The 26,893-nt window shown below is 40.9% G+C and overlaps 1 protein-coding gene across 3 annotated transcripts in view; it reads right to left on the reverse strand.

The window, feature by feature from the left end:
• Window positions 1-26,893, reverse strand: part of VGLL4 (vestigial like family member 4) — a 92,002-nt gene that overhangs the window by 6,347 nt on the left and 58,762 nt on the right. For 2 of the 3 annotated variants that reach the window (XM_048046150.2, XM_013187694.3), the window contains 2 exons: window positions 18,706-18,895; window positions 1,565-1,790 (listed from right to left, as the gene is read on the reverse strand). In XM_048046150.2, the coding sequence (XP_047902107.2) occupies window positions 1,565-1,790; window positions 18,706-18,895 (416 nt within the window). Of the gene's footprint in view, window positions 1-1,564; window positions 1,791-18,209; window positions 18,606-18,705; window positions 18,896-26,893 lie in introns of those variants that run through there. The other variant, XM_013187696.3, reaches the window with a different exon arrangement.

Below are 26,893 nucleotides of genomic sequence, written 5' to 3' on the forward strand. Positions count from 1 at the left end.
AATGAAATTACATTCAAGCTGCTAAGGTAAAAATAAATAAATAAAAAACAAACAAACGTAGGTTTTCTTATTGTTCAATACACTTTTCCTTCTTTTTATGATTTCTACTCTGTGATCTTGGCAAGGTACCTCAACATTGTATTTCCTCAAAAAAATAGATTGTAATCTAGCTCAAAATGTCAAAGATAACAAAATAGAGAGGGATCTGGTAATAGGCAATAGGAACGAGCCCAAGTCAAACACTAAAATAGAAGAGTGTCAGTGGTGTGAGCTGCCAAGCTGAGGCACAGCAGTAACACTATCAAAGGGCACCAGTGTCGTCAGTGGAAGCCTGTCCCTTCCTCTTCTGTCATCACTGAATGCTGAGAGCAAAGAAGAGCTGTTCTGCACAGAACAATAACTCTGTGACCTGGTGCCAACTGATGCAAGATATCAGTGACACTAGTGTAAAGCTAGGCATTTTGGCACAGCAAAATATGAAAGATTAGTGTATGTAGCCAACCATGTTAAAACGTACATAGTAGATGTAAAGTATATGCTCCAGTGCAAAAAGGCTTTCAACAAATTGCTTATAAAAATACCAACCTCCAAAAGACCATCCACTCGAAGAGTTTACCCTTTGCAGTGCATCATTGTAGGTGAGGAAGGAGGGAAGGAAGGAAGGAAGGAAGATCTCGGGTACATGGGCCAATTTAATTTCTCATCACAACTCAATTATCTTGCTTCACCTCCCCACTTGTGAGAAGGATAAAAGCAAGTCTGGCACATAAGAAAACTGTTTTTGTATAACTTGCACAGAGATGGCTCATCTTCAGCAGTTCTCAAGGAAAACAAATACAATGTATATGATGGCAAGCAAAAAAAAAAAAAAAAAAAAAACAAAAACCACACAACCAACCAACCAGCCAGCCAAAAACAAAACAAAAAACACTCCAGCACATGGAAATGAAGTGTAACATTATCAAAAATCATTACTTTGCTTTAGGAAAAGTCATCATGAAATAGTGATCCAACACTGGTCTGGAACAACACAGTGAATGCTTCTGGCCAGCTGAGACAACTAAAGTCACTCCACCTTCTTTCACTTGAAAAATTCAGTGCAAAATTCTATTTAATGCCTTTTCTGTCACCTCTTCCTCAGCAGTCCTGGCAGGATAAAGCTGGTAGACAGCAGTCCTGGATTGCCAGTGGGAGCACATATAAAAACCCTCTTTACCTCTGAATTGCATCGGTCATTGCCTAACAGGTACTGGAGCCTTGCTTATCCACAGAGCAACTCAGACTTTGCATTCCCAATTCAAACACATGGGTTCAAAAGCTTAGCAAAGCATCAGAAGAAGCAGGGCGGCTAAGAACTCTCTGACGTACATTTAAATACCAGAACTTATTCACATAGAACACACTGAGCTGTGGCATTCGTTGTGCATTTTTAAAATACGCTTTGCCTAAGAATTGTATCGCCTACTGTTGTAGCTCACAACATGTTCTACTTACGTCTGGGAAGTCCTCCCTGTGCCTACAGCAAGGATTTCTACAACCACCCAGAGCTTCTAGAAGCCAGTACCTGCTGCCGTTCCACAGAAGTCAGTGTAGGTGTGATGCCGACTGTTCGGGTTGCATCCATGCTGTTTTTGGTCAGTGCTAGAGGTTGATCCATGGTCAAGCTTGGGATTGAGGCGTACATGGTGTGATTGGCATGAAGGCTCATCGTTGGGGCAGCAGCCCTCTCTATTGGGCTGCGACTCCTCTCTCTGTGCTCCTTCCGGTAATCTCCATTGGCAGTCTTGTTTCTAGTACATGAAAGAGAAAAAAGTCAAAGGGCTTACTGATTTTTTACACGCTGTAATGCCACACGCAGCATTCAATCCCTTTAAGAAAGGTGAGGCAGGGCATGTTGCTTGGTTTGGGGGTGGGGGTGTGCAGCATCCCTCAGTACGGTAACCCTGGTCTATCCAGCCACCTCCCAGCAAAGACAAGCAAATGATTCACACCTGCAAGCTCTGGCAACCAACTTGTTTTTTTCAGAATTCTTCAGATTTTTTTTTATAATTTCTTAAGATATTTATCTAAATGCAGTGAGCTAAAATAACAACTGATAATAACTGATCTGTTAAGATCAGACACCCCCACATTCAAAATACCATTAGTCCAGCTCTGCCTCCTAACATTGCAGTATTCTCTAAGCATTGCTGAAGTCCAAAAGTTTATTTTACTCCAGAGACATGGGTTGATACCAACAAATACAGTGAGTCAAAGCAGGAAGCACAATTTTCAGAGCAGCAAATGAAAGAAGCACACTACACTGCACATCTGATTATTGCAGTTAGCCTTTAAAAGAGTCATTTCAAACTCCTGCTGAACAGTAAATCTCAGTGGCGGTACTCGCGCAGTTAGGCTATCACTCATTGCAATTAACAAAAACTGATTTTGTACTCATGAGATATTTCAGTTTCCATATACCCATAACGTACGGTGTCAAGTGTTCACCCCTTCACGAAAGGGAAAGCAGCGCATCAAAGGAAAGGTGCTTCCTCCGCCTCGGTGAGGGCAGCCACTCGCAGCTGCTGGCAAATGCCAAGGTAAGCATGGGTACGCCTGGCAGTCTGGCACAGCCCCCAACTGCACGCTGCTACAGCCAGTACCTCGGTGGGAAATACCAAACTCAGCCCGTCCTTCACATAAACAAGAACTAAGGGAGAAAGCTGGTTCCATGGAAAACACGTTCTGTCTTCAGCAGCTCTTGCTGAAGTTCCCTGAATGTCCTGTCTACAGCAGAAGTGGGTAAAATACATTTACAAGCCTTTCCCCCAATTTTTAAGTGCATCATAGCAAATTAACATGCAGGAACAATCTTAAAAAGTGCTCTGGTGAATGTTAGGCAAAGACAGAAAAGAAATAGAAAAATGTTTTCTCTGATAATGGAAATATTGATGTACGAATAGTATCCAATATTGGAACAAGTTACAACCCAAGAAGGTACTGCCTATTTCAACCCCCGAGAGTCTCTCAGAAAAGGAATGCTAACAGCTGAAGGGGGGGGGAAAGCCCTGCAAACAGAGGGAAATAAGGAACCCCAGAGTTATTACAAAAATGCTATAGAAAAATCTTGTAGAGTTACATGGGGAACAGTCAACAGAATAAGGATACAATCTGCAGCCGTTCAGCCCCCTGCCCCACTGGCTATCGCTTGTCCCTTAACTGAGAAGCTGCAGATTAGCAGAACCAACCATCAAACCTCACCTTTAAGGTTTCACAGCTGGTGCCCAAGATGTTCTCTGAAAATCACGTGTTTCTTGAATCCCTCTTTATAGGCCAGATTTAGATGCAACAAAGCAGCACACAAACCACAAGGAAATACATTCTCAGTGTTACATTTAGGTCTTTTGCCAGCTTTGGTACCATTTCAGTACACAAGACTACTTTACAGTATCAGCATTCAGAAGAGAGAAAGCTCAGGATTGCGTTGCTCTGAGCCAATGACTGATGCAAGTGTGTGACTCAGTGGCAGCAAAACTGAGTCTATATTTAAAGTACAGTAGCCTCATCTTAAGTTACAGTGCAGAAGACTTCCAATGAACGCTTAACAAACTGTAATCCTTCACTACCCCCTGAGAAGCAAGCTCACAAACAGTATTTTTTTTTTTTTTTTTTAGACTTTTAGACTTTACAGACTGCTTTCATACCTGGGCAACAGCCATCAGAGAGCCTGGTACGAAACACGTGGAAAGGCAGCGCCAAAATCGCTGTTCAAGTGAGAAGGGCGGTGATGCTGTGTAGGGATGGCTCATTCTTCTCACTGCAATGTGCTATCTTTGGTGTCTGCAAGCCAAAATCTTGCTTTTCAACTAAATATTACTGGTCTGCTGCAATTTAAATAACAATTCGGAGGCTACAAAACCAAATACAGCTACAGTAGATTCCTACTTTCCACTGCCTCAAATTAAAAAAAAAAAAATAATCCCTGCTCAGAATGTCAGAACGATTATACTTTGTCTTAGTAAGCATGAGCTAGTTCTCAAAGGAAGAACTTTGTTCTCTCCACCAAAAATACCTGTAAAATGAAACCAAAGATGCAGCTGCACCAGTTTGTGTTGTTTTTTCCTTAGAACTGTGATTTCACCTTCTTAGAGCTGCATTTACAGCAGGGGGAAGGCTGTCCAGTGGCCAGAGATGAACAGACCTACCGGATTCCCAAGCAAAATAAATTCACCATTTTACACAGTATTTCACCCCTCCTTCAAACAAGTAGTCACGGCCCTGAACACTGGTGACTGCTAGTTTTGCTGCCAAAAAGAATGAAGTTTCCTGCAAACATTTTTGAAGAAGAAGGGACCAAGAAACTGGGCAATGGGATCAGTGTGAAGGCAGGGAGTAGCGCAGACCTTCCCGCAAGGTACCTAAAAGCAAGGAGTTATCTCCGTAACCTCAGCAGGCCCCACCCCGATCCTTTCTGCAGGCAAGTAACTCCCTCCTCCTACATCGCAGCAACAACTCTTCCAGACTGAGAACAATTTATACTCAAAAATCTGCTCAACATCTACCTTAAGATAAATAGTCTTGGCAAAAATGAGAAATACCTGAAGTTCCTACATCCACATCAGGTATTATTTTTTCTGAGGCCAGCTCAGAATTTGACGGCACTCCGTAGCATAGGAACGTGATAGCTCTGCCCCTGTGGAAGCACACCAGCAGTCTGCAGTCCCTCCTGTTTCACTATAAATAGCAAATCCCACAGACATCTGACTCCACTTGTAAAACTACTGTATGTAAAATTCATCAATTTCATATTACTAAATAAGTTTTAAATATAGCTTTAAAAATAATTTTCTATTAAAAATGCCTTTATTCAACTGAAAATTTTCTCTCTTTTTGTTATTAAGAAAAGTAATCTGAAAAATGTAGGAAGTACAAATTTGGCTATCTATAAAAGAGGCACACAACTCGTAAATTAGAAATAGTTCTGTTCTTGCTAAAAAGCCAGACCACAGGAACAGTACAAAAACTATTACTCTATTAACTTATGTGAAAACAGAATTCGATGTAAATATTTCATTATGATATTTTGTATTTTTTTCTTCTGACTACAGCGATGAAAATTCTGTTTTGGAAAACCGCTCTGTTCTTGTTCTGATGTTAGATGCTTTGACTGAAGGGGCAATCAGAACTGCATGTGTTTCATGATAATTGTGTTTCACCACAGTGAATTAGCTTCAAAATTCCCCACGTGCTGAACGAGTATCTCTTAGTTCAAATGCAAGGTCAGAAAGTTACAAAGGAGGATTTCTGGCCATGTTTGGAAAATAATTTTGGAAAATAATTTGAAAATTCCAAAGAGCTTTACCATCCCCCAACTCCACTTTGTCTTAAAACTCATCAGTCACCTAATTTGGACCCCGTCTTAGAGATGCATCTGCCAGTGCATCTCCACAGGCTGGAACATGGCTCTCGGTGTCAGGGGGAAGCTAAGCCAGCATCAGGCAGTGGGACAGCAGTGCCGCAGCCTTACACGTCACCCTTACCTCCCTTCTAACGGAGTTATCCAAGCTACTTGCAGGTTTATTTTACCAAAATTATACATGACTCCAACCTTAAATTCATTTCTCCAGCACTTGAAAAACAGACATTGTTTTCCATGTTTCTCCCCAATGAATCATAACCGAGGCTCCAGCACTTACCAAGCATCATGTGCTCAGATGCATGTCATACCAAAACCACACACATCCTGACTGTTAGCTGAAAGCCTGCTTCAGTTCGCTTCTCAACGTTTGGTAATTGAAAGCAATGTTTCAGTCCTCTGCAGGAAGCAGTTCAGAAGTAGCTAAAATGCATTGTTCTTAGATATTTTTTGTACAACCTTTAAACGCAGCTGTTCTGTCCACTGGCACCAAGCAGCGGTAATTCACACTCGTCCTGGAGGAACAGGCTAACTCTGCCAACTGCTTAAGGAAAAGGAAAAAGAGAGGCCCACCGAAGGGGACAGTTTTGCTTACACTCACTTCCAGCCTTTAGATTGCTAAGGAACAGATGCCAAAAGTATTACTGTACCTCCAAGTGAAGAAATCACAGACGTTTCACACTCCCTTTGGCAGAAACAGAGCTCTAACTTGAAATGGTTGTATTGTAGGAGTGTGTTTCTCTTGCAGAAAGAACAAGTATCCACTTACATTGCTTCTTAATTAGCATGTAAGATGTTTTTCTTCACACAAACACAATGCATACTATTGCTAAATGAAAACTATTTCATTTGTGTAACTTAATTCAAATATTATTATTTTTGGCATCCTTTATAATGTTCATTTTCTGACATCATCTACAGTACTTATTCACTAACACTTAGGCTTGAAAGAGGACAGCTGCTTTTGTTACACACCACTTAAGGATTTATAGGCCACTGATACAAAGTGCCTCCTCCACATGGTGGGGATCACTTCCTGCAGAACCAGCCATTTATATGCATTGCTTGTTATTGCGAGGTAGCGAAACAGGAACAGAAGACATTGCAAAATACAATGATATATATCCAGAGGGGGAAAATCCTAAGTTGTCCTTACTCATATATTTTTTAAGCCATCTAAATTTCCTTGAAAAACAAACAACACAACACAAACCTGAAAATATTAGCAGTTTGCTTGCCATGTGTCAGCCGATTACCTGAAGCATTCACAACATGAAAAACCAGCCCAAACAGCTCTTCAAACCCTGTCTCCCTTGACTGGCGGCCACCTAAGTACACGACCCTTTTCCATCCCCTTCTCTAAGCTCTGTGCCTCCCTCTTACATTGAGTAGCCCTTCCTTTTTATGGCTTAGCACTCCATCCCAAAAAGCTTCCATGTAGGCAATGTGCAACGGATGATTGTTTTTGCAAGAACCATTTCCTCCGCAGAACATGGACATGTTCTCTGGACATCCGATATGGTTTCCTAACAAAGATAAAGAACGCCTCCCCCTTTTTTTTTTGCCACTGCTGCCATTTCAGCGTTACTTGTTTGGTGCATCCCCCCTGCAGGGAATCTTTTGCCCTACCTAAAACTCTAGTTCTGCCCAAGGCAGGTAAAACGGGTGACTGAGCTCAGCTAATGCCCTTCTCACAGCACTGCTACAGCAGCTCTATGCTGTGGCTTTGGAGAATGTGTTAGGACTGCCCTGCAGCACAGCAGCTCCCGATCCAGCTGGCTGCCCAGTGGATCTTTAACCAAGGTCTACATCTGGCAAATCTGCCAGTTCTTCCCCCATTCTAGTGGAGAAGCAGGTGGCAAAGTTTTCACTGACCATCTCAGGCTAGAAACAACTCAGCAAAGGCACCCAGGAAGTTAAGCACTGCCTCAAAGCTTCTCCAGCCACCTATAATTAAACTTCACTCTTCCCTGAAAAGAGCTTTTGTTCTTTTGAATTTTTCAACTTGACCATCAGGCTGTTTGGAGAGTTAAGCATCATATTTACACAAGTTCTTTAAGCTCAGAAGTACGCATGCACTACTGATTTCCCCCCTGCTCTCTTCACCCTCTGTAATCAGAATGCTGCAGTTCCTTCCCATAAAAATTCAAATCATGATTATTTTTTTTTGCAGCTTAGTGCTACAGCCAGTGGCAAACCCTCTGAGATGAGAAGTCAACTTAAACAAAACAATTGAAACATATTAACAAGAAATAGGATAACCTTACATACAAATATAGGTCAGACTTTCTAAATTTATCCTCGCTAAAACAAGATTTTTCAGAGTTTAAACACCTTGGATAGTTACTTCCAAATGTAATCAACCAGGAGACAATAAATCACAGTAAAAGAAAGAAATAAAGAATAAGCAGTAAAACATATGAAGGAGCATCCCATGACTGCAGGCAGCAAGTGATACAGAAGAGCTTCCTGAAGGTGTAATACTCACAAGTATGAAAGAATGCAAGAGAACCGCATGATGTAAGACCTTAGTCAAAAGCCAAACCCACAAAACTGAAATCTAAATCTAAGGTACAGTAAAATCAATTAACGCAATCCCAGATCCTACTTACATCAAAAAAAGGAAATCACCCGAGTCTCTGCTCACCCACTGCTATCTCTGCTCCGCTCTTCTGCTGGCTGCTCACTCACCTCCAAACCTCCTCAAGTTAGCGCCTGATGCCAGCCTGATGGCTTATTTTGAAGTACCATCATTTTTTGAAGAGGTCTTATGTGAGGTTATACCTGAGCTGTCAATAGCGAATTTTAATATATAGTAAATATCTGCAAAAAATCTGAAGTGGTAAGTGATCTATTTCGTTCTGCTGAGGTAACAGTATATATGAATTAGCCTGTTAAAAAATTAAATTAAAAAAAGACAAATCCCTAACATTTGAAAAAGTAGAATGACTGAAAGTTCAAGCATTTCAGTATTACCGCAATAACAAGTGTCCAAGTATAACAGGACATTGCAGCAATTATAAAAAAGTTTCTTAAAATGCCCCATTGTGGCTACGATTTCAGGAATGTAAACATGAGCCCATTTCATCTCTTCAACATGTTGTTAAACTTTGGGATCTAGGTGGAAACCAACATCTGACTACAGCTCTCATCTGCTCTGGGTTTTTAGGGATTTGGGGATAAAAAAATACTCAGCCAGCCTCATTAGCCAAAGAGAAAAATCTTTCTGGTTCTTTAACCTGTGACATGATATCCCTGGCTTCCCTGCTCTAATTATTTTATCACAGTGTCACAGAACAGCACATTTCTTGGAGGGGCGACAGGAGAAATAACCGAACCTTTAAGATTTACCTGATGCAGTCACCTCCCCATACCTCTACTCAAAGAGCAACAACAAAGTAGCTCCGGTTTCATTTGAAAAAACACACAATATCTTAAAAAATGCATAAGGGAAGAACCATTTCTGCCAACTGCGAAGACCAGAAGACAGAAGATGTGGATGCTACAGAGCTGAAAAAAGGCTCTGCAGAGGCTGCAGTCTGTCCTTACAAGACACGGGTACTGAAATTACAGAGTACTTTTTTTTTTTGGAAGATATCTGCAGTAAAACGACAAACCTCATACAGATCAATACAGACCTGACACTCAACCCTAGGCTTGCCAGTGAGGACCCAGAACTAAGGTTTCATTTCTTTCTCAAAAGCAAATTATACAGAAGTCACCATAGTACCTGGGTGCTTGAAGGCACAATAATCTAATTCTGAGAAAGTCAAATTAAGCTGATGAAAGAGAAGGAAGCCACCCAATGTTGACATCTGGAGTGCAAGTCAGGCTACCGCATATATTGGGATGAGAAAGACCTGATCTAGAAAGGGAAGTCACCACCGGCATGGAAATTAAAACTATCTGTGCATAAGTCTGAACTGTTTCACATCCATAAGGCACTTTGAATTGCTCGGAGGAGAAAAACATCCAGAAAAGCAAGCGATAAAAGATGAGGTTACAGAGACACTTCAAACTTTCCCTAAAATTTCTAACAAACAGGAAGGAAAATCCAACAGTTTAAGGAAAGAGTGAAGAGGCTTCCAGGAGAAAAGAAGGTCAGAGGGGTTACTGGAAAGATTCAGAGATGGGTACAAATTAATCATTTCATAGCTAACTGCAATGCCCACCCAAGAACTTCTGGCAGGCAATTCCTCTTACATTCTGCTCATTCATGTGCTGGGTCACGTGCAGCTTTTATACTTCAGCCATGTTAACATCCTTTTGAAGTCAAACTTGGCACATGCAACAAACCTTTTATACCGAGTCACTGGAAAATACTGTAAAAACTATTTATGATCACACAGAGAAAACTATGGGCCAATGTCAGGAGAAAGCTTGCATATAAAATACACACGGCAGCGGGTCATGCCCTAGTGCAACGAGATTAGCCACATACATGTGTGCTCAATATTGCCAGGGTACATCAGTCTGTTCTGCAGGCTCTGGGAAAACTTGGTGGTGTTGAAACTCAATGGTGAAACTGTGCAGAACTGTTAGAGGAAATAAAAAATGGCAGTTAAATTTTCTTACAATATTTTCTACTTTTTGATTTGAAAAAAAAAAATACTTGCATTCATTACTTAACACCTGTCATGCAATGATTTTTGTAAAAGTTGAAACCAGCTTAAGTCAATCCAAGAACCCCAAATTTGCAAAAGCGTATGGATTTTAGTTAGTTCAGTCACACAGAAGACTTCAGCAGATGGACTCATAGGGCTGAGGAACAGATTAATCATTTTCTTCAAATACACGAAGTGCAAAGTAAAAGATGTCAACATGAGAACGGAAAGTTTACTTAGGAAGAGCTTTAACAACACAAGCCGTTCTGGAAATAAGGTCAGAGTGCTGGAATTAACTGTGTCAAATTGTCAGGAGATAGGATTATAGAGATTCATTTTCCAGCTTGAACAATTCTTAAGAGAAAAAGGAAAAAGGGCCTGGATCATTAATGCCTAGAAATTACGGTCTCTATCCCTCAGATACACAATGTAACATTAGCAGATGTGAAGCAGGGAAAGCTGAGAATGCACATTCATTCAATTTCAGACAGAGATTTCAAAAATATCCAAAAACCAGGCTTTAGAGCTTTAGACAAAAAATGGTGTTTAAATAACCTTTTTTTTTTTTTTTTTTAAAGATTTTTCATGGGCTGTTTTATAAAAGGAATAAACATTTCATTAAAACTTTATTGAAACTGTTTGTAATTGCTAATAAAATCTGAACTACTGAAACCTCTAGAAGCACTGTAAATGCACTAACAGCTTCATTACATTTTGCACAACTACTCCTAGCAATATAGTAAAATAATTCCTGTGAGAAGCTGATAACCAAAGCAGCCACAGCAGCAGCACCTCACATCAGTTACTCCTGGGTTCGAAGTGCCCAAGCCAAAGGTTGTCAAATTCTGCAGTCAACAGCTTCACCTCGCTTCTGGCTTAGGGGAAACTTCAGTCAGAAAAACAGATCACAAGGAAAAGCATCTGGGGTTTCTGTTTCCACCCTTCCTAAAAGACTGATTTGTGAATACTAAACGTTACTGATGTGAAACCTGTGACAGCAAGGGTCAGGAAGCATCGCTCCTTCTCTCAGACAGGATGAAGCAACGCGTGCCCACACAGGCCACAAGCAGCGGTGAGGGCCAAGGACCACAACGGCGGGACTTTGATAGGAGCAGGGGAATCGACCTTAACTTGACTGCAACGTGTGACTGCCCCGTTACTTGCAGCAACTGTACATCTGTGCCACATTAAAGGCTACATGAAGCAGTAATTAGCATGTTCTGAGACTTCTCCCAGATGTTTTGGAAAGTTTTTCTCATGGCTTGTAGAAATCATCCCACCTCCCCCCCTCTCCTATTCTATTCACTCCGGCGGTGTGACGGGACGCGTGAAGCCCAGCTCCAGGCATAGGCCTGTGGGCAGCCAGTGAACAGGGAGCTTCGGGCTCATGGGCACAGCATTCACCTTTGGGCACCACACGTACCTTGCTGGGCACATTTACCTAGTTGGGCACCACACGTACCTTGCTGGGCACAGCATTTACCTAGTTGGGCACCACACGTACCTTGCTGGGCACATTTACCTAGTTGGGCACCACACGTACCTTGCTGGGCACATTTACCTAGTGGGCACCACATGTACCTTGCGGACAAGCACCTATGCAGCACTGTGCTGCAGCGTTAGTTTGCGGTGCTGGAGGAGCTATGCGAGAAATGCACAGGCCTGCCAGGTTTCAAGCAGGCAGCGTGGACACGGGTATCTCGTTTATTCAACAGCATGGCAACTACAAAGCGTGGCGGCTTCCAGCAGAATTTTCCACCGGGGGAAGCGGCCAAACGGCTGAGGTCAAAGCCTCCGCACTTCAATCGCGGCGAGGCCCCGGCGCTCCTCTGTCGGGATAAGCCCTCGCCGACAGCCGGCCCGGCGGGGCGCAGGGCCCGCCCCGTGCCCGGCACCGCCCGCGGCCGGCAGCGCCGCGCCCCCCCCAGGCCGCCCGGGGCCTCCCGGACTTGGCGAGCGGCGGCGGCGCGGGGCCCGCCCCTCGTCACGATAAGAGTCCCGGCACGGCCCGGCCCGGCCCGGCCCGGCGGAGGGCGGCCGGCGGGTCTCTGCACCGCGCCGCAGCAGGAGAGAAAACGAAAGGCGGCTGGGCAGGCCAGCGCGTTCAGTCTGGGGGAAAAAATGCCCTTCTTCGAGTAGAGATTAATGTAGCGTTTTATTCCGATTCTTACCCTTACCGAGTCATTGTCTATAGCAACCGTGTCCATAACACTCTAATTCTCAAGAGCGCAACTTTCTAGTAAATGGTACATCTGTCAAACTGCAGGAAACATCTGGGAAAATGGTTAAATAAAAATGTGAGATTAAACCTTTGTTTCCATATGGTTATGATATACATCTAGAATATGTTTGTAAATGTTACTGGTTCTTTTCTTGCCTCTCGCTAGATATCCGGCTTTTGGCCTGGTGTTGAATTTCACCCCGGTGTAGATACATAACTTCTGCGATGTAAAATTCCCCGTTAATGAAAACAAAGAAGGGCCCCTTGGGATAAAAAACCAACAGCAGGGCTCGAGGGATGCGTGTTCTGTTCCTGCACACACAGGCTGCCGTGTTGCTCCGGTGAGGGGGTTAGGCCCTGCGCCGCGCTGCTGCCTCTGAAATGATGACACAGCTCTTCACCTCCCAGGGCAGCCTGGAGACTCAACGTACAAATGCCTGTGGAAGCGTCATGCTACTTTACGATAAGGAGGAAAATTAAAGTGGAAAACATTATATAGAAGTAGGGTTCTGGAACTAGCTAACAAAACCTTTCTATTTGCAACTGGAGACACGTGAAAAGTGGAGAGACCTGAACTAATCCTGCCTGGTTTTTTTTTTGTTGTTGTTTCTCTCCAAATACTTAAAAAATAGCTCCAAATTTTGACTGGGAGCCTATTGGTTGTGCACAGAAAGATGTGATCTGTCAAAATATTTATTTTTTAACCCTGAAACCTCAATTTTTAACCCTGAAACCGTCCATACCCAGCCTTTCACACACGTTTAGCTACAGGCTTCTGAACTGAAAGGGACTTGAGTATTTTCTGAAATGCCCCCTTGGTAAAGAACTTCTGCAAAACTCAGTGTTAAATATTAACTCAGACACATTAGCTCTTTCAAGTCAGTCTATGAAGGTTCAATTTAATCTACATTTGTTGGAAAGAAGAATTTTGTGTAGTGCGTGATCTCCATTAATAATTAGGAAAATATATCCAGTTGATTTTGGTTTGGTCCATCATTCAAGGAATGCATTGGAGAAAGGACAAAAAAAGACAAAAGAAAAAACTTGGAAAAGCAATTTGAAACCTGCTATGTAATCCTTTGACCACTGTAATCAACGACAGCCACATTGTACCAGTTTCACTAGAAGTACAGAGAATTTCAGGTTTAGCAGAATCTCTTTGAAAACACCAGGTTAATCCCTAAAATACTTTAAAGGCATATATATTCATGTCAGAAGAAGCGAGTGAAGATGCCTGCAAGCAAATGAGAGACATTGGGTGTTCTGAGTTGTTTTGTTTTGTTTTCCTAATTCCAATTTGTCACAATAAAATGACAGTGTAAACATACTTCTTAATATACCATGAATTTTGGAAACAAAAAAGGGGTAGTTAGCAGCTAAGACCGTTTCTGAAAACTGCCACACTACCTCTGCAACCCAGTTCTATATCTTTTCAAGCTCTGCTTGGAGCTGAAGCCAGCCTCTGCCACCACAGGGACCTGATTTTCTGCAGAGCATTTCAACCCTACATTCTCAGCCCAGCTCAGAAAACAGTATGGAGGAAAGTAATGGGGTCCTCCTATAAAAAGGAATATTGTTTATTAAGTACTTCAGATCTTACACAAAATTCCTTGCCTTGAGCTAGTACATGCTTGCAGAGAACACAGCTGAGCCTGCTTTGAGGAGGAGGCTGGATGAAATGATTTCCTGAGGCCTAACCTGAATTTTTATGTGATTTGCAAATCCAGGTAACTTCTAGGACAGCTTAAGACAGGTTTTAAAAAAATGGCGCCAAGGTAATTTCTGCTATAGTGTTATATTTAAGTAAGCAAACTCCATTGGATATTCATGGTAAGAAACTTGTGATACACAATGGCAGCTTCCAAACTCCAGGAATCTAGCCTGGCTTTATGAATCAGATTTGCCATGGTTCTTCACTGTAACAAAAGTGAAGACACAACCTATAATTTGAAACAGAAGTCTCTGGGTCTGCTTGGCTAGGTCTAAAACTAAACATTATCTTAAGCGATACACATTAAAATAAATTATTCATGTGTAGACCTTTCTTTTAGAATAGAACAGAGCAGTTCAGTTGGGAGAGACTTTCAAAGATCGAGTCCAACCGCCTGGCCACTGCAGAGCTAACCGAAAGTTGAGGCGTATCACTGAGGGCATCACCAAATGCCTCTTGAGCGCCACCGGGCCCGGGGCCTCCGTCAGCCACCTCCCCAGCAGCCTGCGCCAGCCGCCCCATGGTGAAGAAACCTTTCCTCAGCCCGAGCCTCCCCTGGCGCTGCCTTTGCCTTCTAACTTAACGGCTGCAAAATTTTGTAATGGTTATTTTCATATAGAAATTAATATTGTGATCCTATGCCACCATGCCAAACAGCAATTGAGACCAACAGATCAAGAGAAGCATTTCATTCATAGTACTGCATGTACCGTACACAGCCCCAAACCAAAAATGCTAACTTTCAGCCCGACGTACTCTACAAGCAAAGAACAAAAATACTAGTATTCTTCAAAACACATTTAAATGGTCAGTTTTACAGACAATTTCACCAGTGACACAAAATTCGAATGCTTTTGAAGATGTCTGTGACAAATTCATTTTAACTGTAAATACAGTGATTTGAAACCACAATTTGCTAGCATACAAACTATTTTTAAAATTGCCACACCACAGCTATAAACTATTACCCATAACTGTCCCTTGTCCAAATGCTGCAGTTCAGTTACTAATTTCTAGTTCCTAGTAAAAGCCAGAGAAGCAAAAACAGCACGGTGCCATTTCTTTTAAAAAAGAAAGAAAGAAAGAGAAAACGATGAGAGAAAAGAAAAAGTCAAAAATTAAAAAAAAAAAAAAAAAAAGGATTTTTGTGCTCTTGGCATTTACCGATGTTATTTGCTCCTTGGCAAACAAAGTGCCATGAGCAGAAACTTATCAGACCTCAGTTCCCTGCGAGGACTTTTAAGGCAGAGATGATGCCTGCTGGGAAAAGGCTGATGTCAGCTCTCAGAGCTCCCTGCAAGGATAAGGAGGCCTTTGTTTTCAGCTGAACTGTGAAAATGAGAAAATGCCTCCAGCCTGACAAACAAGAAACCCACATAACATAGGTCAGGCCTGAGACCTTCACTTAAAGGTACAACACGCTTCACTCGCGCTCCACTTACATCACAAAGCCCAGATATGGTTAATTTTACACCGGGCTTGCCATGAAATGCTAAATACACCTTGGAAATATAACAAAGAAGCTTCATCTGTTAAGAAGGACTGGTATAGCTCCAGCCACTTTACCCATACTTGTAATTCTTACATAAATCAAGTTCCTAATTACTCTTCTGTAAATCAAGGTGAATTTAGTGAGGTCATACAAAAACAGAGGCATGTTCCAACTTGGGGATTAAATAAACTCGCCTCTCCTTTACAAAGCAGCAGAAAATGAAGTACGGTACAAAGCACATTTTAGTTCAGCAGGATTATACTTCAGTGAGTGCATTTTAAAAAAAGCATTTGAGAGACAAGGAAGTATGCAATGCAAATAAAGGAATTTCATATTACAGTGCCTGTGTTTTAATTTGAGGTGGAAGTATTCATTTTTCCAAAGTGAGGAGTTATGGGTGTAATCTCTACAACCACAAAAATACAAAAGCTGTATAAATACAGTCCAGTACACAGCCACGAAGTATAGACTTTTAAAAATTAGTCTTGCAAGGTCTTGAGTATATTTTGATATCGTAAAGCTAAGAATTATCTCCTCTGAAAAACAGAGCCTTTGATAAATTTGTTTTGTGCACAGGAGTTATGTTACATAGTTTAGAAACATAAGAAGATTGCCAGGGCATGTGATTTGCCCTACTCCAGAGCCCACTTCACTCCAGTAGTTGTGTTTTTCCATGATAAAAGTAAACCCGAGTACAACTCTGAAAGAACCTAATCAAAGAAGATACATAAGGCAGTTACACCTGAGCAGGGAATATCTCAAGGCTTTAAATTTCAGAACAAAAGGTTGGAATCGTTTAATAACCAACACGTTTAAATGGATTCATTCCCATTGATGCACAGTGACTGAGATGCTAGGGTACTGGTACCTAGGAGTTAACATCAAATTGCTAACATTCTGCCATCTATGATGAACCACAGCGCACAGTTCTTGTCCTATTCAATTACATTTCCACCCACAATATGCTGGTGTTAAGAGGATGAATATTCAACTGCTTCACAGTTCCACCAAGACGATCACAAAGACCCAGATGTCTGAACAAGAGATGCTTGTGGTTTTAAAGACTTCTGGCTTCCAAGCACTGCCTTCCAGATGAAAAAGATCTGTCCATTCTGGACAGTTAGAATAACTGAAGACATTCAGCTAAAGGAGTAAGGATTCGAACAGCGCTATGTGGCAAAGATGCGCAGCCTGTAGCCCTGATATTGGGTGAGGCTGCTATGCCCAGAAACAGGTTTTGTATCACCAACTCCTTCCTCCTGTGCATTCAGGAGACTTCATGCTGAAAAGCTCAAAATACAGATGCTAAACCTCATCTTTGTGACTGCAAGTCACAAAAATGCATTTGTTGCCACCAAAGATACTGTGCCATCTAGTCTCCAGATTACACTGTATAAGTGATAAGGGCATCTCGTATGGATTTGCTTTTCTAAATTGAACGTTATCAAAACTGAACTTCTAGAAGCTCGAAGTCACTACAATCTGACCACCATTATTGTGCTCCACGAAATATTTCTTTCTCCAAATTAACTTTTGGTTAGTGCAAGCAAATCAAGCTTCTACAACACACTTCCCACCTCCAAAATTTTTAGGAAACTTCCACAAAGTTTGAATAATTCACTTCTATAGTTAAACCAGAATGAAAAAAAAAAAAAGACTATGCAAAACATTAGAAAAGGTAACTTTACTGGTGGTGGTGTTAGGGAAACAGGAGTAAAATTCAGAGAACGTTTGTGATCTTTTCAAGATTTTGTAATACTCAGTTGAAAGAGCTGCAGCCAAATCTAACTTATAAAATAAGGTGGAAAAAAGATGGCCTGTGTACACTATGTTAGATTGTGGTTCCTATGCAGTTGAAGGTTTAATTGAAATAGATTAAGACTCATCTCACGAATACTAGGCAGACCACCACTGCCTTTTATTATCAGAAGACACACATTTCATATATGAAAGAATCTATTGAGTAAAAACGCACCACACTGGAAAAGAGTATGCGGCTTTAAAATATATCTAAGGGATCACGTGAAGTAACTGCCTGCATATTTTAGTTTAGAACTTTGGTTGCACATGAGTCTGTTGGTTCAGACTTCATTATTTTTATGGCCTCCACTGTATAAAGTGTTATAATGTATGTAACTGCCAGCTGTGTTTTATTTCATCACTAGCATATGAATTTTTATAAATCACATCTTTTCCCACCAAGTTACATAATAATTCAAAAATGCCATAAAATTCTTCAGTTGTGTCATGTATGTATGCCACAGAAATAGAGCATATGGTTCTTTCCAGTACCACCATTTTCAGTGCCAAGAAAAGACTATAAATAGTTAAGTTTTTAGGAGAGAGAAGAAGGTATCTTGTAAATGAGAAGTCTCTCTCTGCTTGTGAGCTTTTATTGTTTTGCATTACTTCAGTGCTGGATTCCTGATTTGTAACAAATTCCAAGACTGCAGACTACAGGCCCAGCCTCTGACTAACACTATGGTGATTTATTTGAGGATAAATACCTCTGTCCGCATCTTATGACTGAACACAACAGTCCACAGCAGAGTGGAATGTAAGGAATGCAGAGGCTGTACGAGCTGAGGCAGCAGGGAACAGTGCTCAGCTATCAGGCTGCCCTGGACTGCTGAACTGCTCTGATCACTTCCTCCAGTCAAGAATGAAAGGAATTTTTTAAGCCTGTACTTCATGCCAACCAGACCTGCATTCCCAGGAATGAGAACACAGCAAGAATGGCATTTGATGATTACCCAACACATGCACCTAACTCATCAACACCTTACCTGTATGAAACATTCCACATCCAACTGTCAGAGCTGGAGCGCAATCACGCAAGTAACGTTTAGCAACAACTGCAGCTTGCCCAGTTGTCAAGGCAGACTACAGAGCAGCTGGCTCACAATCTCCTGGCCTCTGAAAAATGCAAACCACTTCTGTTTCTCCTCCTCCTGCTTCCCCACCCCCAGAGTACAGACTGCTCAGAATCTGGGGAAGTGAAACGAGCAGATTACAAAGAACAAATGAACAATGCTTTAAAAATTCAAGGTGAGAACTTATGTTTTGTTACAAATAGTTAAGTTAAACTAATTCCTGTTTCTTTCTGTTGTATGCAAACAAAACAAAACGAGTCATCACCCATCTAATCACAACAGCCTTTGTGCAGATTTTCCATACAATCTGGAACAAAGGAAAAATCTAGCACAAAGTTTAGCATGCACAGAGATGAAGAGGACAGCACTAGATTCTGTGAACCAGAGGTAATAAAAGCGAGACACTTACAGATGTGGATTGAACATTCGACTCATTTTAGAAACATGTTCATTTTCACAGTCTAGCTCATCATCCCCTTGGTCCATGCTGAGCTTTCTCTTGCTGGGGCTGATAGGAGGAGGGCCTGTTCGATGGTTGGTTAGAGCAGAGGATACTGGAAGAGACTGCATTCTGGGCTCACCTCTTAGAGCTGCTTCACCTACAGGAAGAAGACAAGTGAGGATGAACACAACAGGGAAAACAGCTAAAATAGCGGGTTTTTTTTGAAAACACTGTTGCAGAAAAATTTCCCAAACAGATGTCAGCTGTGCACAGGCACATTTGAGACATGGTCGCAGGATAAGCAAGGCATCTAAGCCATACCTTAGTGCTTCATGCTGGAACAAAGCAACCGTTGAAAAAAAGGTAATACAAGAGGGGTCAACTCACCCCCAGATAATCTGAAAGGCTGAGCTAACACATCTTTCTAACAGTATTTTTATTCAGAAGCATTCCTTCTTACAAGCTGCCATTCCAACACTGAACTTGCATTACCTCATTCTGCAAAGCACGACTATTTGCAATGAAATGTGCTTTGTTCCTTTTCTTATGGTTGTGGTATAAATTCCAGGACTACAGTTCACATTTATGCCAAATATGCAAGATCTAAAACTGAATAAGCGTTCAAATTCTCAAATTATTCTTTTTATAAAAAGCTGTCCAAAACAAGCTTCTCTGGTATATAACTATGCAAGGTAAAAATTAGGGGGGAAAATGGAACTTGCTGATGCAAGTGTAAATTTGTCCTTAAATGTCCTTCTCCGTACTTTTAAACTATGTTTGGTGCAATATACAAATGAGCACACTTTTTCAGCAGAAGAATCATAACATTTCAATTCTAAGAAAGCTGTTTTTCCACCAGGCAGACTGGTGTTAGAGTATTCAGTAGTTTATAAATTTTATGTATTTTCTGATAACACTAATCAGAAAATGCCATTCACAGCATGTGGGAGTTACGTATAAATAATTCCAGAAATGATACAATTAGCTTGTATATAAACACGTTCACATAATGTTACTAAGCATGCATTAAATGTGACCATAGTATTTTTCCCGTTTCAATTAAATGTCTCGCTAAATGTGTAGCCTGAAGCACAGTGCTGCATTTCATCAACAGTTATGGACTTTACTGGAACTCACATCCTTACAGCCACAGGTCATGTTTAGACCTCATCGGGATGTAAAAATGTTAAAAGAAAAAAAAAGTTTGGGGGGCTTCGAAGGGGGGCTTGAAGATGAATTAAACTGAACAGTGTTCCCTATTCTGGTAATATCCCTGAAACAGCTACTTTTGCTAGAGTTTAAAATTTGTATTTTTCCTATGCTGCCAGAAGCATTTTGTTTTTTTACATGGCCATAATTTCCAAAACTAAAATTAGGATAAAGTTAACTTCATCTACAGTCCTGAGGTACCTGAGAATAGAAACCTTTGTATGCCACCACACATTTTCACATCATCACTGAAGCAGACGATTTATAAAACGTTGACCTAATTCCACACACAACAAATACTATTTTGTTGGAAAAAGAACGAGTGAGGAGAAAACCTCCTGAATGTTTACCAGTAAAAATAAGCATTTTGCCAATTTAGTCAGCATAATATAAACTAGCAAATATACACTGACCTATAATACACCACAAGTCATGATTTCTATTAAAGACTCTGGCACCAGACCTAAATTGGAACTTTCCATCTCAGCTCTAAATAGTAAAAACTGTGCCCTAGTGCAGATGCTCTCAGACAGGCATCCAGACCCCTTCTGTTTGAAACAACCGAAGTGTTAGTTGGGGAGACCCCCAGGCCCCCCAAGCACCGACATATCTCAAGAGAAGCTTTTATCAAAAAGACCCCTCATTTTAAATAATCTTCCTATCAATACAATTTCTGTATTTTTTTTCTTAAGCCTTTACATTTTGCCTAGACAGTGATCATATTCTGACACAAACTTATTCAACTTCAGAAGTAAACCACATCATACCAATTTGTCTTGGTGAAATCAAGGAATCGATCTCAAGTCTCTCTTTGATAAGAAAGTTAATACCAATGTCAAAAGATAAAACTTTTATCAATTAAGGTTTGTGATGCTTTCATCCCGCCCATATACAGTCACTCTCTCTGCAGTGTCCCAGATCACTTCTGAAGACTTGAACACAGAATTCCAGTAGAGAAGTCGCAAATTCCACGTCGGCACCTATTTCCTACTGACCTCCTGGGCTGCTCCTGGCAAGTACGCAGCCAACCTAAATGCCATGTAAGGCTGACCCTGGGGTTTACAAAAAAGACAAAATTTTCTAGACATAAAATTCTTCAAATGAACAGAGCTTCAGCTTAACGAGGCCAGGGGGCAGCGAGCAGCGGAGGGCAGGAGGAGCTCCGATCACCTCGGCCTCTTCCAGGAGCGGCTGGAGCTGCACAGCTCCTCCTCAGCAGACCCAAGGGGCTGGTGCTGAGCACTTTATGCAGCCCGCCCTGAGGCACAAGGCAAGCAGGGAACAACACCAAACAGAAGAGTCCAGATAACTGGGTGAGATCAAGAGGGAAAATATCCCTACATTGCACATGGGGGTAAATCACATACACATATACTGCACCGGGAGTTCTCGTGTGGCCTGTAATTTTGATTAGGGCTAGAACTGCTTTATACTTAAATAAAAGACGACTTCTTCCCCCACTACTTTCCTCCTTCCCAAACTTGAATTTAAACCAGAGAGGGAGAAACCACAGCAGAGTCTGTGACACAAAATGCTGCTTTTCTGACTGGATTTGTCTCCCCCAGCTGACCACACTCCATGGTAACCAGACTCGCATCATACAACTGGCAAAACAACACTCTGATAAAACAACTGTGTTTTATAAAATTCCCCAAGTCTAAACTCCAGTCTTCAAAATTCATTATTGTGAAGGGTTGTGTCTGCACTGCAACCGAAAGCATAGATAGCAAACACATTTATTGTGCCTCTCATAATACTTGCTTTGTTTCAGTAAGCAGCTGGTGTAAGGCACTCTAGATAGGCTGCTTTCAGATACTTCTGTGTACAACTGTTCATACCAGTCTCTTTTTTTTTCTTTTTTTTTTTTTTTTTTAAAGTTAGGCAACATGATAAAACACAAACAAGTAAAACCCAGATAACAACGTGACGTCGTGTCTGCCTATATACCAGTACTGCAGTAGCACACTCACTTGACAGAAGTTCATGCAGTCAGCAAGAATGTTCTTTATTTTAACCACTTAGGAGCCTAAACTGAAAGTGATTCAAACTAACACAAGCAAACTAAATGATTGTAAAAACAGCATGTCTCTTTTCAGACATAAACACCACCAGGATAGCTGAATCTTTAACATTATTTGTGTTTCTCTTGCAGTTCAGTCAGCAGTATCTGCATCCCTACTGAAACATCCATGCAATACAAACATCACAACAGCAAAAGTCATGTTTTCACAAGTGTGGATTTGACAGCAAGACACCAGAGAAGTCTTGAAGTATGTCTGAGAACTCCAGGAGTTACCAAAGACTGGGGAAAAAAAATACGCTATTTTGGCAGCTAGCTTCCTTCCTCTCTGACCTAGCAACTCTGCACTAAGAAATGGCTACCATATCCTATTCCCCCTCCCAGTTTCCTCTCTCCTGCTGGCTACCATTCATCCATAAAATCTGAGCATTAGTTACAATCCAGAAATGAAAGGCTTCATCTTTCCAGCTGAAGATTGACGTGATACAGACCTTGAAACAGACGGAAAAAAAAAAAAACAAAACAACTTGAAAGAAAATCCAAGCACTGCCCTTGCCCATTTTACTTAGGATCTGACGAACAGATTTGTCCCAAGAGTAAGTTCCTGACTCACTAACTTTGCAAAAAAGCCATGAGTTGTGTGTATCAGCAGGGTCTTTACCTTTAAGAACTTGGACTGAATTACCATGACCTCAGGCCACTACTAATTAATAAAATCATAGGCATGAGTGTTTAAAAGACTTTAATTAACACGCATTACACTTTTAATTACTTTTTCCAATATCTTCATGCAGACAAACTCTCATTAGTAAAAGGAGTTACCTCATGTTCTTAGAGCCAGACATTCCCAGGATTCAATAGTACATGAAGATCTTCAAGGGCAGTTTTCTGTACTGATCCAAGACCAAAATTTAGCATCAGGATGTATGAAATATTTCTTATGAAAGGCCAGGACATTCACAAAAGCTACATATATGTGAAGAGGATACTATATAATGAAACTTGTTTCATCTTCCACTCCTACAATCACGATGAGATTAAATTGCAAATAGACTCAAATCAATTCATAAGCTATTGCATATTTTCTTCCATTATGTCAAACACAAAAGTCAGTCTGTCCCAACATGAATTGAGAAAAATGACATTAAATTTTCAATTCGTGGACAAAAATTGCTTGATTTGAGATACCAGATATCAAGCAGGGAAGTCACTGTGGATTACTCAATTCAGTAAGTTATCAAAACCACTAAGAATCACAATGTAGTACCACTGAATTAATAGGCTGATTTTATCAACTGCCTAGGTTAGGTATTACTTCACAGCATATTATACATTGTAAGAGGAGCGATACCTTTGAAATTGTGAAATTCCCCAGAATTTAAGTATGCGTGAAATAATTAGGCTGTCTTAAAAGACTGTAACTTAAGGCGGATTTACTTCACTTGCATGACCAATGCAAATTAATTAATCCTTTCGGACTCCTCAGCGGTAGATCTGTTTCATTATAAAAGATACCCTAAAAAGCAGCCACAAATAATATTACTTTTATAGCTGCAGAACATTTCTATAACCCTATGCAAACAAAAGAAGTCTAAGTAAAAATATGATTTTGTATCACTACATTATTTCTGGATTGCAGTTTTGATAAAAGGTATGATTTAGCTTAAGAAAGAATTGATTATGAGAAATACTCTGCCAAATGCTGCAAACAAGTCACAGTAGCTTGTATTTGCTTTGAAGTATATAAAACCAGGCCTACCTGGAGAGCATAATAAACCAGCAAACTACAGGAAAAACAAAAAAATAAGTATTAATGAGAACAGCCTAATCGTAAAACACTGCTATGAAACCAGATCTTGGAAATATTTTTTATGACACTTGATAGACTTCTTTCAGCAGCAAACTCACTAATTCACATATTTGACACGCATTTTACAGACTTTTTTGCAAGACGACAGAAAGCTAATTTAGGAAACCAAAAAAATCACATACACATTTACAGAAAAATTGGTAAAAGCCTGCTCTCATCAGCTTACAAAACATATGAAAGGCACTTATTACTCCTGGAACCACGCTCTGGCTACCACTGTGCAGAGATATGTATGCCAGAAAACCCATGGCCAAAAACAAAATACAGTGATTAAACTGACTGTTCTATTCTGGCTCCTCCATCTGACCGTGCTTGCCAGTGAGGGACACGTTATGCTTGACATTGCAAGCAAGAACATAAAATAGTGACCTCTGCATTCAATCACCTCCACTCAGTTTTTCCTCCTCTCTTGTCCAAAAGACTGCACAATGCAAGGAGTCAGAATGTAGGTGCTATAAAACCACTTGCAAAGCAAGGGCACGGTTGCTTAAGGATCCACATCTTTGTTCATCATTGCTAAGTAGCACAGGCTAAAGTAAATTTCAACTTAATAGGCCTCGAAAATGCTGTATTGTATACAAAACACTAAATCGTAATAGAATGGAAAAATGGAGTCCCCAAACCTAATTGTAACTGCTCCCTCAAATGTACTATGAAAAACTGACTACATCATCTTACATTCTTTCTCATGATACTGTAACAGCACAGCTGTACGAAAATAGCACATACTCTCTGTATATAAATAGGCGTATATGGATCGGTGATTCAATTCTACGAATTAATTCATAAGCATAAGGGAAGTAAAAAGTCTCTGCTGGCCACTCAGACTAAGGCTGAAACGAATTCTCTTCACGCTGCTAACCAGGTACTTACTGTAAGAGCCTCCTTTTAATACACTTTTGGTTGTGAGTAAAAAAAAATAATAATAACTGTAAAGATATATCTTGGTAAATAGGCATGAAGTTGATGGTATGGAAAGGAGAAGGGTAGCAGATATGCCATAAGGAAGGCAGGCTGGAGCAACTTCTAACGCTCCAGTCTGGCAGAGCTCCCTGATGTCATAACACTGATCCCCAAGTACGCTTATTTCCTCTGTCAAATTTCAATTTTCACACCTCAACAATTGTGACTGTGGGGCTGTGTCGAGATCCAACACAACAATGAACTCAGGCTTAGGTCTAATTGTAGAGCATGAGAATTCTGAAAATCTCCCTTTAAGATCACAGCCCACCTAGCTAACTCTTGAAACACCTCTCTGAGCTAGCAGTCTAAATGATTGTCCTGTCTTCTGCTTAGAGTGCCTGAATTCGTGCCAACTATGGCTAAAAAAGACACCAGTTATCTGGCAGACAAGATTTAAATGCAATCAATGCTAATTTACACTAATGTCCAAATAAATAGTCCCAATAATGTCCACAATACTTGTTACCATCAGTATCAAAAAAGGATTTCCCTCAGTTCGACTGATTTTTTTTTTGGGCTCAGAAAACAAGGTTGATCCCAAAGAACACTCCTTTGCTTGACCTTTTTGCCAGCTCTCCTGTATCAAACATTTAAAGTCAATTAAGAGGGACTAAAAGTTAACGCAGGTTACCATTTTATGTTTGCTCAACGCATTACAGAGGAACATAAAAAGAAAGGTGAGCTGCTGTGCTAAGTAGAGCCACCATTAAGAGCGGGCACAGAAAGCCGCCCCTGCCTTAGTGCGGCCCTGAGCGTGGGCCACCTAGCCCTGCTCAACAGCACAGGCCGGGGTATGCAACAAGGCAGGGGATAAAAGAGAAATGAAGACAAAGGGAAAAGCATCATTTACATTTTCTGCAGCAAGCTGTGCATTTCACCTTCTGTATTTGCTTTTAGAACATGAGATTAGTATTTACTGGTCAGCAGAAAGACACATGATCCATTTAATTCCCTGGCAAAACATACTGCATCCTAAGTGCTATAAGAAGTTCTGGTGAATCCCAACACATACTCTATGTACAGAAACAGTGAAGTTTCTTCGGTGCTCAGTACTTTCTCCTTCCTGCAGTTTTAATCTCTTATGATCCCAGGTCAGTCCCCCTGGGCCAGATCCACAAGGGGAGGTGACTGTCCTCCACCCTTGGTGGCTCAAGGTAGGACACAGGCACTTTCACTTGCGACCTCACGGGAAGGCTTACTGGGGCACGTACACTTGAGAAAGTGAAAAACAAAGGCCGTGTTGATGGGTACAGTAATTCCTAACATAGAAAGTAAGTCCAGAATATGTAATTAAAACTGCCACTATGCAAAGCCTAAATAACAAACATATCATCAGCATTCAGTCTCCTTTAAGCTATTTGAAAAACTGTTACAGGGCATTCTCTCACATTTCCGATATGCTGATTTTAAAATATGCCTGATAGATAGACTTTTGTCAGCATTAAAGTATTTTTTATTAAAAGAGTAGTGTAAAACAATCAATAAAAAAATGTGAATGAAATATAACTGTATATCAACACGTTGAAGATGTTGCTTTCCACTATGATGGTTAGTGATGGTTAGTTTCCAGACCTAGGTGTTCTTTCTTTTGTCACTCAGCTAAATGCCTTACTGTGTAACATAAAAGACGGGAAAGCTGAACGGATCAAAGACTAGCCTGTCTTTCAGCAGAAACAATCAAAGCTACAAGATCTGCCATCTACTTCAAAAGTACATTTCAAAAGTCACAGCAAGGTCACAACAGAAAAAAAAAAAAACCTGTTAGGTGCTTAAGCAGTATTTCAACATCCTAAATACCTCATAACTATGTATTTGCACACAGTGGCAAAGAGCGACAAATAGAAAAGTCAATTTGTGAAAACACAGATTCGAATAATTCTTCCTAAGCAGGCAGAAAACATTTGCTGACCTTCCCCCCCTCACACACCTTTCTTTTCTTAGATACCATTTCTGTTAGTAGACAGCAAGGTAGATACTCAGGTCTGAAGCAACACATTTTGCTCAGAATATTTTAGAGTGCCATATCTACATAGGCTCTGCCTAACTGGTTTTCCTTGGGCATAGCACACCTAAGTTTTCCCAGCATTCTGTCC

This window comes from Anser cygnoides, chromosome 10 (genome assembly GCF_040182565.1).
Source record: "Anser cygnoides isolate HZ-2024a breed goose chromosome 10, Taihu_goose_T2T_genome, whole genome shotgun sequence".
In the NCBI taxonomy this organism is placed as follows: Eukaryota; Metazoa; Chordata; class Aves; order Anseriformes; family Anatidae; genus Anser; species Anser cygnoides.